We start from the raw sequence: 16,222 nt of genomic DNA, 5'->3' as shown, positions 1-16,222 counted from the left end.
TTTGCCACTTGTGAATGCAGCGAGAGCAGCTCCTAACCTGTATTGGGGCTGGTGGCCAGGCGACACTGGTAAAAAGTCTGCAGGAGGAGCCAGCCGACTCTGCGGCGTGGCCAACCACGAAGCACACCGGCAATGACGTCATTGAGACCCAGGAGGGGAACTCTGCCTTGGGAGGTGAAGTAAGCCAGGACGAAGCAGGTCTTCTCCATCTGAGTCTAAACAGTACAGAGTTTTCACTTTCATTTACAAATATACACATTGTCCAGCGCTATTTTTCCCCTGTAGCTTTTTAAACTACTATTAAAAAATGTACTTGGCCGCTCTCCAATTGTAGTATCAAAAAATACATTGTGGCTTGCAGAATGTGTTAGCATGCTGCTAGCCACTAGCCTGCACCAGTTTTTATCTGGATTGTCTTGTTGTTTTACTAACATAAATGTATACCATCAGAATTATCCCAATAGCTTTAAGCTAGTTGAGGCTAGCTATCCGAACTCCACCTCAACCCACACATGGTAGTTTTTACATGTCTGTTTGTGTACAGATTAAAGAGAACATGTTGCTCAGTGAGCTTCTGAGGGGTTGGTAGGTAGATATTTTAACTTTGGACAGAGCAAGGCTAGTTGCTTCCCTCTGCTTCCTTTATGCTAAGCTAGGCTAACCACATACGGACTCCATTTCTGTACTTAACACACAAGAATCTTCTCTGAAAAAAATATGAATATTTTCCAAAACAGGTCAAAGCAAAATTGGACTGTAAGGATTATATTTACAATAAAATCTAGGAATATCAGAAATGTGTGGTAGACACTCTGTAGTTAAGACATAAGCCATACGCTACACCATTTACCGTGTTAGCACATGACACAAGCGCTTTGCTTTTTTTCAATATACCATTTACTTATCGGCTCTTTGTCACATCATACTGTACCTCTGTGACTCGTGTGATCCGGTCAATCTCTGCATCAGACATCTCAGACAGACATTTGGCGATTCCCACGTACAAATCCACTTCATTATCCTAAAACAAATGAATTCATCAGCAGCAAAAGAAATAGGTGGATATTCTTGGTGAATGGTCTGTTGAAATCACAGTCGATTAAACAATTTAGTCTCAAGTTTGTATGTAAACAGTCAACCTATATTGTCAAATGAAGATTAAAAGCTGAAAGCAGGTGAACCGTCAGCTGACGAGTGAAAGCAGCTGTAAAGGCAGTTTTAGTTGGGCAAGGAGTCACTGGGCAAAAATCCCATAGAACTTTTCATCATTCAAGTGGGCTGAGAGAAAACTAGACTTCTGCACCTCCTCTTGGTTCTGTCTTCCTATTGGCTGTTCTATAACTGCACAAGGGTGTGCACGTGCCTTCAGGTAGACACTTCAATATTGTAGCTCTGTTGTTGTTTTTGCCTTTTCCAGAAAACTGCCGACCTCAGCTTTAATGTGTAAACTGAAAGCAGTTCAAATGTCTGTTGACAAATAATATCTGAACTCACAGTTGAAAAGAAAAAAAGTTAAAGTTGGTTGGAAAGTCGGTTAATGTGTAGAAGGCAGTTAAAGTGTGAACAGTTGAAGTAAACTATTGACAGTGACAGCAGCTGAAATGTCAGAAGAGGTAAGTACTTGATGAGCAAAATGTATTCATTTAATGTTTAGCTGTTAAAAGCATTTGAATTGTCACGTAAAGTGTAAGAGACAAAAGTGATGGTCATTTCAGGTGTTGAAATATCAGTTGAACTGTTAATCATGAAAGCAAATGAAGCGTCAGCTGGTGTATAAACATTAACAGAAGTTGAAAAGTTAGTTGAAGAATAGAAATGAACTGAAGTGTCATGAAAGTAATTACTTTCTGAACGTGTGTTTCATTTCTGCTTGGTACCTGGATTTGGTTGGGCAGCAGGGTGAAGATCTTCTCAGTGGTGGAGCAGAGGATGGTCCAGCAGTTGTTGGGGGGATTTTGGAGAGCCATGGCCTGAGCGAGGCCCTGCAGCAGGGACCGGCACAGGGCCAGACGCTGGGGTCGGAGGTCCTCCTGGAACTGCTGCAGGCCCAGACTCTCCATGTGGACCTGGAGCTTGTCCTCAGCAACATGCTTCATCCACAAGCCCAGGCTCTCAAACAGGTGAGCCCGAGTCTGGTACTGGAGGAGAAATATAAACCCTCCAAAGTCATTTTTCACTGTATTACAAGTAGGGCTCGGTATTGACTCTCAATACGTTTAGTACCCACTATCTGTAGCACTAACTGTCAAGTACAAAAAGCCACAGTGAACATCTGGTCATAATTGAAAACTTGTTTACTTATACATTTCCTTAGGTAAAAATCTGTCAATTTTAAACAGCATTTTATTAAGCTAAGTTCTTATATGTCTGCTGGTGTTTAAACAACATGTAACTATATGTGCAGGAAGCTTTTCAAAATCATGAAGTATGAAGTTAAAATTATACTATATGTAAAAAAGAAAAGATGAATTCAAGTTGGGATACATTTATTTTTGTAAAATTGTTTAACATTTGCTCAAACTAGTTGGCATTTGCTTGTGGATTGAACATCATAAATGACTTACTAATTGTCATAAACATTTGTAAATAAAGACTTTGTAGATTATGAATATTGAGACAAATTTCTCTCCATAAAGCAAAGTAACGTTATTGTAGCCCAGTTAAACAGACAGCTGTCAACTTACAGCAACCGAAAAGAGTTTGCATTACAACCATGTGGTAAAGCAGTAAAGTCGAGCATCAATGAAGCAAGGGCCAAGACGGAGCGCCATGTTCCACCCACATACAGGTGCATCTCAATGAATTACAATATCATCGAAAAGTTCATTTATTTCGGTAATTCAATTCAAAAAGTGAAACTCGTATATTATATAGATTCATTACACACAGGGTGATATATTTCTCCCGTGTACTACTCTACATCCTGCACCAGGAAACCTTGTCTGTGCTGGGCTGATGGCAACATTCGCTAATTGACACTCTCTGAAATTTCGATGCTGTGGACACATTTCGCTCAATACTTAAGAGGAACTTACACTGAGACTGTGCACAAGGGGCGGTGACAGCCAGGAGCCCAGAAAGAGAGAGGCACTCTGAGAGGACTGAGCCTGACATGCTGCCAGCAGCACACACTGATGCTGAACATCCTCTCCTGTCGAGGACAAAAAAGATGCTGAGCTTGGACTCTGCTAGCCCTGAGGCACAAAGAGACACATGTGTAAGAGCTCTCACCGAAGCTGAGCCTCATCAGAGGAGACAGGACAGCACTCCAGTTGACGGGCGGGTACTGGAAGCTGGTTCCAACCGATGCCAGTGGGGTCAGAGCAGATTTAACCAGAGCTGGATGAGCAAACTCTGGACCTGGGTCCAAAGGAAGAGAGTGACAAGTAAAATTCAAGCATATGCAGGCAATTTATGTACTATATTTTCAAATCTTATGTTCAAATGTGTGGCATGTTGTTGAAAATAACATTGTTTAACGTGTCAACTAACCTTTTTTTCCAGCCTCTGTGATGAAGTCAATAATGGATCTGATGATGCTTCTCTCTGAGAGGTAACTGAAATCCTGAGGCACTGAGAACATGAGAGGAGGACATGGAGAGAAATAAAGACAAAGACACCACATCGCTCCTCATTGTGAAGACGGACAATAACTGCAGTAGGCTCCATCCCAGTCAATGGTGACAACGTGGAGGATCACAGTGGGACCGTGCCGTTCCTACCTGCTGTGTGACTGTGACTGGTGGACACGTGGGACAAATGCAAATGACCAACCAAACAAGCACTGTTGGACCGCAAACCAATGGCTCCTGAGAATGTTATGATCTGCAAAAGAGAGCAAGACGAGCCAATGTGTCTATTACATTGTATAGTATCTTCAGAGCAAGCAGGAATACTTCATAGAAATAATACAGAAAATAATAAACAGAAACATCATTTTGAAGTACTACAACAGTGACCATGCTTTACTCTAGGTTTTGGAAAAAGCAAGTGTCTGACACCTTCACAGTATCAAGAATAAAATGTGTCATGTGACATACCTGTGTGATGGCTCGAATAACCTCATTCAGCCTGCTCTGCTGCTGGGAGGAAAGCTCCAACTCACTTGTTTGCTGTAACACAGAAACATTCAAGGACTCATTAGAGCAAACATGAATTATTACAAATAGAAATACTTCACTCCCAATGTTTAAAAAGTGGAACAATTTATTGGCCCCTTGGGCCTGATTGCCAGACAATAAAGTACTTAAAGCGAGGATGGATAACGTATTTTAGAAACATTTTGGTTACATTTGTTGAAATCCTCCTCACATCTCGACAGCAATCAATAAATCAGATTCTCTGACAAAAAAAAGACAAAGAATTCTTAGTCATTTTGGTTGTTTACTTTCATTATTATAATTCTAGGGGAATGGCTTTGGAGGGATGGACTGTCAGAGATGCCGACTTGGCAACTTTCCAACTGCTAGCTGCTTAGATTGGAAAAGATGGTTCAGGCATATACCACATAACTAAATTCAACATCCTCAGATCAATTCCAGCCGGGACCATTGCTGCACGTTATACCCCTGCTAATGATCAAACTGACTGGGATTATTTTGTTTAGTAGTAAGTTTTGCAATAATTTATGAGAAACGTACATTAGTCATCTGGCATTAAAGGTTACAACAATTCAAGTTTTTCTCTGCAACTCTCTCTAGAGCCCACCTCTGAAACACAACATGAGAGGATGAAGAAGTAGAGATAGGTGCAGGGTCCATTTATGTTTTGATAGTTTGCTTATTGTATTAGATATAAAGTGTACAAACGAGACAACGACTCGCATTTTCATCCACCAGGAGACTACTTTGGCAGGAGGAGAGCGTAACTCAGCTCCGGGATCCGGATCTCCAGTTAGCAGTCCCAGCACACAAGTGGATTTCTTACCTGAATGAGGGAACTCTCAGATCCGACTAAAGCCACAAGGCCGTTGATGGCAGCCAGTCGCTGCATAGTGGGACAACCCTGAAACACCAAGACAAGTCCTCGACTCAACATTCAACAGACAAGTTACACTGTTCATGACAATTAAGCTTCAACTTAATTATATTGCTAGATTTTGTTCTATTGCCTACAGATTCTACATGTGAATGCAGAATCTGTTTATAGAGATTAATGGTGTATAAATATAGTATCTATTGCAGTTGTGAATAGGAGAGTTAATGTAAATGTAGGACCTCGGCCAATAAGATCTTGATCCAAGCAGCCAGCAGACGAGGATGGATGTCCTCTGCTTTACCATGGCCGGACATTGACAGGCCGTGGACCACCAACCCTAGAGCCAGGGAGAAGCCAGGAGTCTGAACAGAAACATCACAACAGCATAGAAACCGGGGGTTAGACTATAGCGGATGCCTCAGAATGGCGCTTAGCACAAAATACTGAATCCTATTTTTTCTGTAGCAAAAGCGACCACATTTAACAGAGGCTTGATTACCTGGTATTGGTTTAATGGTATAGGAGTCTACTCTGCCTCCCACGTTTTAATTGCTTCTTGATTAATTATCAGTTTGTACTTTGACTTGGCTTAGTAATGAGCAGTGTAGCCAGGATGAACAACTCATTTTAACACAGACAATTCTTAATTCTCAGAATTTCATCTCTACTCTTTGCAGATGATGTGGTTCTGTTGGCTCCATCAGACCTCCAGCACACACTGGATGAGAGTCAGTACCTCCAAGTCAGAGGCCAGGCTTCCCTGCCAGAAAAGTCTGCTCGTTCGCTCCTAGAGGATCACATATCTCATCTGGCCTGGGACCACCTCAGGATCCCCCAGAGAAGCAGAATATTGTTGTTGGTTAGAGGGACGTCTAAATGACCTTGCTTATCCTGCTACTACCAAGAATCGGTCCGGATAAGTGACAAAAAATGGATGGAAGCAAACAGAAAGGGCCATTTATTCAGAGGGTTTTCAGAGAATCTTTCAAATCAGTGTGGCTCAACATGGTCTGTTTTTTATGATGTTGTCAGGTCATTGTGGTAACATCAGAATCACCATGCATGGTGCAGCTGCTAACGCCCCCAAAACAACCTCATTGACAAGAGACTCTCTCCTGCTGACCTGCTGGCTCTCCTCAGTCAGGGTGCGCAGAGTGTTCATGACCTCCTCCGCCTTGTCAGCATTTATAAGTCCTCCGCTGAAGGCCGAGACGCCGACACACGCCACAGAGTACGCCAAAACCTGCACAGTTGGACGTAGTCAAAGTTACAAAAGAACTATTATTACAATCCATTTTCTAATAAAGGGTTTCTATGGATACCATTTACCCTCATAAAACAGCTAAATTGACCCAAAAGTGAGAAACATACTGCCATTAACTGAGACAAAGGTTTCCCATCAGTGTGCAAGTCACTGGACAGAATATTTCTGAGACCTCTAAAACTCTATCGTAGTATAACTGGTTTGTACCTCCTGCAGCATGCGTCCCTGCCCGCTGCTGTCCTGCAGGTTGGACAGTAGTTTGTCCAGTGTCAGGGTGACATGGACATGTTGGTCTTTCTGTCCACTGCTGCAGAGAGCTGCGAGCACCAGACCCAGACCTAACACACAGCCAGTACTGAGGGAGAGCAGAGGAGGAAACTGGGTCATAAGACCAGTGAAGCTGATCAATGGGCTTTCTTTACTTTACTTTGTGGGAAATTATTATGACAATGTTGACTCTAATGCTCACAAAGCAGCAGTTGGAAACCATTCAATGGTATAAACCATACCGCATATTGTTATCCTCTACTGGTTGGTTAGTATTGGTAAGCACTCAGCACTCACTTGTGTTCCAGGTTGGGGTTAAAGGAGCAACTTTCCAGAGCATCCAGAGAGCTGAGGAGGAGATCAGTGTCCTTCTGAACAGAGACATCACTGGATAACAGGGAGAGACAATCAGGTTAACAAGAAATGACTGGTTAAAGCGTGTGCTGGCGTCATTACTACAGATTCAGACTCTACCTAAGGCGTTGGTGGTGCAGACTGGAAAGCACCATGCCGAGTGCCAGGCCCGAGTGGAACTGGACAGCCTGGGAGTCGTCGGCGGTGGGGGAGCCCGGCAGGCCGGCCTGCAGCGCTGACAGGACCTGTCCCAGACCGTCCCTCTGCCACACCACCAGCACCGGGACCAGCAGTGACAACGCCAGGCTGGCACAGGAGCGAGCTATGGCACTCGCTGTGTTCTCACCCGAGTAGGACCGCTGTGAGGGAAGGAGGAGGGAGTTAGAGTGGATTGACAGCTTAAAGAGGCTGCAGACTGACACAGCAGCAGATCCCATTAATCCATCATTACTAGTCAGTGAGGAGAAAGTACAGTACGGCTGTAGCACAGTTAGAAATGAGGAAAGAACCAAGGACACCTACAGGAAGTTAAAGCTCATTACATGTCATTTTCTCAGGAGCCACTTCATTAATAACACAAGCTCAATTGCTGCAACTTAAAAGATAGCTTCAAATGATTTCTGTCTTAAATCAATACTCCTATTCACATAAGTACACATAAGTATCTATTATTGGGTTTCCAGGTGTTGGGGAGTTTACTGCATATGTGAAAAGAGTAGTATAAAGCCTGTAGTCTCCAGATGGAGCTGTGTGAAGTCTGATAAATGTCCTCAAGTGATGTTACTTGAGTCAGTGTCAGCCAAAACCACTTCATAAACTGTGACTAGCCTTTTGTTTTTTATATTTGTTTCATCACACACATAGAAAGATGATTTAATGGGTTTTTATCTCAAGCGTCAAGGCAATATCAAGAGTAAGATTGAAAACTGAATTAAACATTTGAATGAACCATGTGACTGCATGCTGTAACGTACCATACATTAAAGTAGACATTGTGTCTCTCATACTGTCTGTCTGAATATCTGAAACGCTCCGTTTTAACGCTTCTGAAAAAGCCCAGTCTGCTCTGATTGGTCAGGGATAAGGGTCTTCCGTATCTGCTCTGTCTCTGTTTTCACAGCTCCTGCACCCATTGACTCACTGCGTGTGTCAACTACACAAAGTTTAGCATTACTGTGTAGTTCAGACGTCACAACCTTACTTAGGGCCTGACGGCTCGTTTAAAGACACAGTTTCTGATCACGTGCTTTGTGCATTTCTGCGTGAAGCAAGCGTTTCATTTGGATACTTTCACAGTGTTTATAGAGCACCTAGACCTGCTTTATAATCAGAACAGACATGAGAATCTCCCTTTCTACAATATGGGACCTTTATCTGCTGACATATTTATAGTAGCTTTTAGGACGAACAAAGAACCCAGATGAAACTTACATGTAGGAACCATGGGAAGACTTGTCCTCTGGCCTTGTAGCTGCTGCTGCTGATGCTGAGCAGGGTGTTGACAACCATGGCCAGCCAGCTGGCTGTGGGCACAAACTCTGGTCCAGCCTACAGCAAAAAGTCAGTGAGGAATATATATTTCCTAAACTTGGAATCCCATCATGAACTTGATCACATCGTTGTTTGGGGGACAGACCTGTTCTGAGGACCAACACTAGGACGCAACTAGGTAATAGAAGTTGAATGGTTGACAATGCAAACCTTTGCAGGAGACTCGGGGATGTTTAACTGTCTCCCAGTCAGGTACCGGAATGATTTAAGGGTCTAGTATTTAACAGTGAGTTTAAATAGATTTGCTTTCTTGTTGCTTTTGCTCTTCAGATTATTATGACCAGACTTATCCTTTAATAACACACATGACATTGTAGCAGGTTGTTTTGTCAGTGTGCCTGATAACACCTGTTTAAGATCACTATAATATCATAGCATCTCTTTGATTATTGACAGATATACATTATGATCTTGACTATGAATAGACTGGAAGGAAATACTGCATGTAATTATTTATTACATTTTTAAAAAACAGATCAATCTACTGCCTGTTGGGACAAAACCCACAGTCCATGAACAATACGTGCAGTAATAATTCACTTTAATAACATGAATACTACTGTTAATCATAACAATAATTGTGTTAATTAACACTCATTTTATCACATTTTTGTGTCCAATTAAAATAAGATTACTTCAAAATCAACACATGATTTACATATATAAAAGAAGATAAATATAAATTAAGAAATAAATGAACTTATTAACCATCCCTTTCGTGAAGCACACCAAAGGTGAAGTTATTAAGTTTTACATATTGTATCGTGTCACATAGTGATGAAGTAATATATTTCATAACATAGATATTGAGATTGTTACCCTGAGGCTGCCATCTCCATCAGCAGGCAGGTTGCTCTCATATTTAGCCAGGACAGCAGCCAGGCCGCTCAGAGCCAGGATGGAGTTTCCCTGAACTACAGGACTGTCCCTGAAGAACACAGAGAACACACTACTGTTAGCATTGACACTTTACATTTCTGATCCAACTCTGTATTTCAAGTCGTAAACTCCACCATTTTTGTTTCCTGTGGTAGTAAAATGTTGGCAAGCAGGACTCACTTTGTAGCAGTCTTGATGACGTCTGCCAGCTGATCTCTGGCCCTGAGAGGGACGAGAAGACAAAGACGGAGGGACGAGGAAGAAAGGATGAAAGAAAGAGATGAGAAACGCGGTATGAACGGAGGACTAATGCAATGAATAACAGCATGTATTCAAAGACACACTGACACACACTCCCTCCTTCCATCAGCTCTTTACTTTGTGTGTGTCTGTCTTAAGGTAAACGACTGTAGTTTGAATGCTATTTATTGATACTTGTATCAGGGTGTGAGACTGTGATGATCAACTCTAAACAAAAAAAAGGTAGATTAATGAACCTTTAACAATGCTAAAGTTTTTTAAAATGTAATTTTCCATTCATAATTTACAGTATATTTCTATATGGACATTTGTATCGTAGTAACATAGACACACTTTTCTGGATAGTTTATTCAATGCTTATAATTTTATAGATATTTCATTTTATATTGAATGCATAACAATAACAGCACAGAACAAATGAAATTGTACCATTAACCCAAATAGTGAACGCATTAACTGCAGGAAGTACAACCATTTGGATGAATTATGAGCAGAATGTTTCCTGTGAATATTGTAACATAGATGACTTTTCCTGTTATTTTCATAATTTTTAATACAATTCTCTCTCTGTATTATGAATTTTTATACATTTTTTAACAATCACACATATCTAATCTATCTAAGGCTTCTTCTTTTTCTTTTCCCTGATGCTTGGCTGATGCTGTGAAGCTTTGGTGACCTTTAGTGGGGGTCAGGGCCCCAAGGTTGGGAACCAGTGAATTTAGAGCATTGTAACTGTTACCTGTCGCTTTCACTCAATGGCTCCATCTCCCTTTCTACTTTTCGTCTTGGTTGATTTAGTTTTAGGTTAGTGTACATGCACATTGTATTCATGCATATGTTTAAACTATGTATATATTTGTTTTACTATGTATACCGACATCTTCGTCATAAGTACTTTGGAAATTGCTACAGTGTAGCTAAATGTAGCTGCTAGCAAAAAAAAGAGCAGCTTGACATGTAAACAAACAAACTTATATGATGTTATGAACAGTATGCGTTAAGCACATTTTCAATCAAAAAAGATTAATTTGAAGAAAAACATGTTGTACATTCCCATGTCATTTTTAGATTTGGTGCTCAAGAGAAAAAAAATCTGAATAAAGAAAAAGCTAAAAGTTGAAATGTCCCTCTAACTCCAGTGAGTCAAATATAATATGAAACGGCAACATACAGTATAAAAATGTTATGGTTTAATAACTTTTGGCTCAATCCTTTTGCTAATGTCAAGAGTGAATTATCATCTAAAACAACAAAAAAGTGTTTTGAACAATAGGTTTCACACCTCTATGACTCATGGTGAGGGGGTCTTGCCGGCTGTTTGTGTCCAAGTCATGAGTCACCATGACAATGCTGCTAGCCGTCTTAAAATAATTATATATATATGCATACATATATATATACATACATATATACATACATATACATACATACATATATACATACACATATATATATATATATATGTACATTGAAAGTTATTTAGCAACCTTTTTCACACGTAAAGACACATTCTTGCCGTTTTCTCATTTTGAGCTACAATGTCCTGAAATTGAATTTAGAGAAAAGTATCACTAGCTAATACGATAATAAAGGCCTTACTACATGCTGCCGCTGAACCCCCTTTAAGAAAACAGTGTTAGTATGTGTGTGTGTAAACATACAGTAGCAGTGATTGACAGGTGTGTGTGACTCACCACAACCAGGCACAGTGTTGTTTGTACTGCAGCTCTTCCGGCTCCTCTTTGCCTTGTTTCTGCTGCATCTCCAAATCAGCACGTTGACCCTGAAGACAGGCACAAAACACAACCACATTTCAGTTCACCATGCAGGTAAACATCGACATGACTCTGTCAAAACCAAAGAAAGACTCACAGTTGTAAATATACAATTATATCAAAATAACAAATATTCAGAAGTATCAGTATATGGACAGCGCTGCCTTCGTCCCTACTAGGACACATGAAGAGCATATAGATAAATGTACTGCTCAGGTTGATCCTCCCATTTCAAATGCTACCATTTGAGATACAAAAATCCAAATTTAATAAATTAGACCGACTGCTCTCCAGATTCATTTGGCAAGGGAAACGTCCAAGAAGACTTAAACCTTTGTAACTTTCCAAAATGGCAGGAGGTCTAGGACTTCCACATCTTAGATAGTACTTTACAGGCAGTACAACTAAAACCTCTAACTGTGTGGATAAGAGATCTCATGGTTTAACTTAAGCCAATGCCAGCAACTTCCACCTGAGCTGCATGAAAAACACATGTTCACCTTATGCTCATGGAGAGAGATACGATACTCATTTAGGCTCTCCACATTAATCTCTCCTCTGACAAACAGGCAAAATGAAAGATTTCACCTTTTCAATTCGATATAAGATTCAACAGATGGTCAGATATGGACTTGATTATGTGCACTAACTGTGTGAAAGGGACAATCTGAAGCCATCTGAACAATTAAGAAATGATATTCTCCTTCCTGAAAGTGACTCTTTTAGGTTTTCACAATACAGACATTTTTATCAAAACATTGTAAAGAAATGTAAATCCCACAGGACCAGAGAAATGCTTGATACATTTACAATTGAGGAATGATGAGGGAAAATGTTATCTCTAGCTTACATTAGCATCATTTATTTATGAACCCAAATAATTCAGTACAAATTAAAAGAAAGATGGGAGGCTGAGATGTAATATGCTCTGAAGCACACTTGGTCACTAACACGTGGGAAGAATTATTGATAATATGGAACACCACCGATAATAATAATAATAAGATGGGCCCAACACACACCGACACACGTTGGAGAAACCTTTAAGGAAATCATCTTCACATATTCTGGTCATGTTCTCAAAACGACCACTCTGGGAAGAGGTTTATCGAGCTCTTTGAGAGGTTTTCCACACAGACACCCTCAAGACCAACGCATCGCCTTATTAGAGGTCAAACCTGAGGGCTTAGTGGGAAGGGCTGCAAATGATGTATTGCAGATCCTACCAACCACACCAATGATGTGTGTTACTATTAACTGGGTAAAGCCCGAGACACCCAAGTGCAATTAGTGGACCCAAAGAATCTGACATATCTATGATTTGGAGCAGGTGACCTACTCTACAAGACTATAAAAGAGTCATCGAGTTATAGAAGCTCCTATTTTATAGGTGGAAAATGTATTTTCAGACTCCATTTCAGCTTGTTTTATTACCCGCCCATGTTTTCTTTGGGTTTACATCATGCAGACACAAATTTAAAATAATTTAAATAAATCAGATTAAATAAAATAAAAAATGAAAATAAATGTGTGTATTGGGAGCCAAAGACTTCCATACCCATGTGTACTTCTGGTGGATTCTCAATTCAGTACACAGTGTTATGAATCTCCTTGCTCTACATAACAGTGCATGGAGACGGTGTCCTCTCGCGAACCACACGCAGTATTGATCATTTCTTCAATAAACATGTCATCGCTCTATCAGTTGCCAGCAGCACAAACCTGTAGGACAGCGTGGAAAGCTCGGCTCATGAAACCTCTCCAGGCCTGAGGCAGGAGGAGAGCACGGTGCCACTCGGACGGCTGAATGTTCACCTGCACATCACAAACAACAAGCAGGCAAGAGTTTGTTTGGGTCAGTTTGAAATAGTTAAAACCAAAGAGGAGCGTGAGAGGTAGAGAGGAACTGGTGTACACGTACTTCATGAATGAGGGCTGCCAAGGTCTGCTGGTAGCTGCGGCTGCGGCTGACGAGGAAACGATCGATCTGTCTGCCTTCACGGTCCGTCTGCACAGGCAGATCGTAACAGAGCAGCAGTCCAGCTACAACACACACACACACACACACACACACACAATTAACTATAGAAGCTTTGTAATTGCACACTGGAAGTGAAAGAACACGGAAAATGAAAACCATAAAGGGTCAGTGTGTAGTATTTTGGGATATGGATTAGCAGACATGGAACATAATATTCATGACTATGTTTTCAGTAGTGTATAATCACCTGAGACTAAGCATCATTTTATATTCCTTAGTTTAGAATGAGTCCCTACATAGGGAGCAGGTTCTCTTCACAGCGTCTGCCGTAATACACCGCCATCTTACTACAGTAGCCCAGAATGGACAAACCAAACACTGGCTTTAGAGAGAACAGCTAGTGGTTTTATGTTACCAGAAGGCCACTGTAGTTTGCTTGCCAACTGTCAATTTGCAAGCCCGGTAGTTTAGTCTCTGATCAGACAACCTGTTCACACAGCATATTGAAGTAGTCCTGTCCAAATACTGGACACAAAACATGTCTGTTTATACTGCAATGGCTTGACACGTTTCCAGAACCAAACCAATGCAAACATGTAAAAAAGTAACAACCTAAAGCCAGTAGCTGAGGGTGGATCTCAGATGGTAACCCACAATTGAAAAAACTCTCGCAAGACTCACTGGCTGACAGCCTATCCTAACCTTAACCACTCCAGGTCAATGCCCAACCTTATACATCTCGTGAGACTTTTTCAAATTGTGGGGTACCATCTAGATACAAGCCTGAGGGTGGTCACAATAACATAAACACCTGTACAATATAATACAATCCAACACTAAACTAGAATTACCGCCTCGCAGTAGAGTTGCAGTTTACATCCATGTTTGTCCAAAACGTCATCAGAACATGTTTAGTTCTGATGACCTTTGACCACCAAATTCTAAGTTCATCCTTGAGCCCAGGTGGATGTGTGTGCCAGATGCACGGACAGACAGACAGCACAAAAATATAATCCAGGCATAAATATGTAACATCTAAAGCTTCACACAGGTGGATTTGCAGGTGGATGGATTTGCTCACCTGCCAGCCCAGGCTTCAGCCCGGGCTGCTTGTTTTTCTCATAGGTTTTCAGCATGAATGACGGAATCCCGGCCATGGTTTTGCCCTGGTCTGAACGCAGATTCCCCCCCCTCAGGGCAGAGAAGTACACTCCCCGTGGCATCTGGCTCATCTCCTGCTTCACCAGTGAGGTCAGGAAGAGCTCGAAGGCTGAGAAGAAAAGATCTAAATGAGAGTCTGTAAGGAGGAGAACTGTAAGGTAAGACTGAACAATGATGAACAGGAGCAGAGGTTCATCTTCCTCCAAAATGATCCCTCACTGGCTTTCCACCACAAACACTGCCCATTGTGTTCATCTGGCCCAGTTGGAAGCGCCATGGCACCTTTATGAAGCCAGATGTTTGACCACAACGTGATGTACCTGGCAGAACAGACACGGGGGTGAGAGCCATCAGCTTCACATAAGATGAACCTGGGATGGAGAGATCCTTCTCTTCCTCCTCCTCCTCCTTCACTTGTTCATCCTCCTCATTCTCAGGGGCCTTTGTAGCTGGTCTGGCCTACAGAGCAGCAGAACCAACAAAACGATGTTAACAGAAGATCAAAAAGATGGGAAACGTATTACCACCTTCAGGGGAAGAGCTATGGGAAGAAAACTGATCAGTAATCTATAGAGGGTCAAATCATAATCCATAAATAGACCAATATCTAAATGACCGTTACAATTCTATGAACAGTTCATAGAAGTAGAACCAAGGGTTCTACAGATAATATCTAGTTAGTGTTACAGTGTATTTCAATTCTATTTTAGGTGCATTCCCAGTTTATTCTGAGGTTTTGTAAACTGATAAACAATTGATGTCAGACACACAAAATAAAACATTGACCTACTGGTTGTGCTTGATGAAATGCCATGTGATGTAGAAATCATTGAATACTTTATGGGATATTTGAGCATCATAGTGGGGCCACCCTTGCCATGGTGAATGTAGACGATTGAAGTAATACATTCCTCAGTGTGTGCTATATTTATCCAGAAAGCTGAGTCCTGCTGCTCAGAGAGACATGCCAGCAGTGCCTACATGTACCAGAATGCATTGCACGCAAGCTCCTGACACCTGGAGGGTCCCCGCCGTTTGGCCATATCTTCATGCACAACCTCGGCCTCGCCGCTGTATTTCTTCAGCCGTATACTCCCATAAATAGAACCGAATATTCAAGTGAGCCAAAAACACTACGAAATGTATCCTACGCAACATCCTCTGCTCTCAAATTTTGGGATTTTCGCTCTTTGCAATGAAGTGAACCAAGAAGTTATATTTTTACGGGTCTACCCAGAGGTGAATCCAAGTTGAAACAATCTGTGGTTCTTCGTCACCTCCAACTGCATCATTGTCACATCACATGACGGCACTGGAAGCAGGAAGTACAACCGATTTTGCAGCTCAGCTTTCCTGGTCAATATAGCAGCATTAAGGAATTCATTGCTTCTATCGACTACAGTCACCATCAATACTGATTGGACGTCCACATAATAGGTGGCAGGTTTTCCCTTTAAGTTTCCCATATCATACCACACATAATCATTTGCATTACACACTTGGAAAGAAAATCCGCTAACAGAAAGTTGTGTGTGGGGAGAAACTACTCAATGTGTAATGTAATGTAATACTTGAGACTGTTGACTCTTACTGCCTCAGGAAGAAGATTTATTGTGTGGACCACTTCAGGAAAATCTGCCAAAGCCCTGTAACCACAGCTGGCCACTTCTGGATCCTGTTACAGCAAACACACACGCACACGCACACACACACACACACACACACACACACACACACACACACACACAC

The 16,222-nt window shown here is 41.4% G+C and overlaps 1 protein-coding gene across 1 annotated transcript in view; it reads right to left on the bottom strand.

The window, feature by feature from the left end:
* focad (focadhesin) overlaps positions 1-16,222 on the bottom strand; it is a 48,159-nt gene that overhangs the window by 5,968 nt on the left and 25,969 nt on the right. Inside the window, exons 17-39 of the mRNA XM_031874253.1 lie at positions 16,065-16,148; positions 14,794-14,932; positions 14,394-14,582; positions 13,253-13,374; positions 13,054-13,146; positions 11,251-11,339; positions 9,473-9,514; positions 9,233-9,341; positions 8,294-8,410; positions 6,983-7,221; positions 6,806-6,895; positions 6,449-6,596; positions 6,101-6,220; positions 5,217-5,339; positions 4,927-5,004; positions 4,041-4,112; positions 3,723-3,825; positions 3,493-3,573; positions 3,232-3,360; positions 3,036-3,151; positions 1,878-2,138; positions 932-1,021; positions 38-215 (exon numbers count right to left, since the gene is read on the bottom strand). Coding sequence (XP_031730113.1) covers positions 38-215; positions 932-1,021; positions 1,878-2,138; positions 3,036-3,151; positions 3,232-3,360; positions 3,493-3,573; positions 3,723-3,825; positions 4,041-4,112; positions 4,927-5,004; positions 5,217-5,339; positions 6,101-6,220; positions 6,449-6,596; positions 6,806-6,895; positions 6,983-7,221; positions 8,294-8,410; positions 9,233-9,341; positions 9,473-9,514; positions 11,251-11,339; positions 13,054-13,146; positions 13,253-13,374; positions 14,394-14,582; positions 14,794-14,932; positions 16,065-16,148 — 2,812 coding nt within the window. The remainder of the gene's footprint in view (positions 1-37; positions 216-931; positions 1,022-1,877; positions 2,139-3,035; positions 3,152-3,231; positions 3,361-3,492; positions 3,574-3,722; positions 3,826-4,040; positions 4,113-4,926; positions 5,005-5,216; positions 5,340-6,100; positions 6,221-6,448; positions 6,597-6,805; positions 6,896-6,982; positions 7,222-8,293; positions 8,411-9,232; positions 9,342-9,472; positions 9,515-11,250; positions 11,340-13,053; positions 13,147-13,252; positions 13,375-14,393; positions 14,583-14,793; positions 14,933-16,064; positions 16,149-16,222) is intronic.

Source organism: Anarrhichthys ocellatus, unplaced genomic scaffold (assembly GCF_004355925.1).
Source record: "Anarrhichthys ocellatus isolate YVR2014 unplaced genomic scaffold, GSC_Weel_1.0 scaffold79, whole genome shotgun sequence".
NCBI classification, from domain to species: domain Eukaryota; kingdom Metazoa; phylum Chordata; class Actinopteri; order Perciformes; family Anarhichadidae; genus Anarrhichthys; species Anarrhichthys ocellatus.
This window is presented reverse-complemented; position numbering and strand designations above follow the sequence as displayed.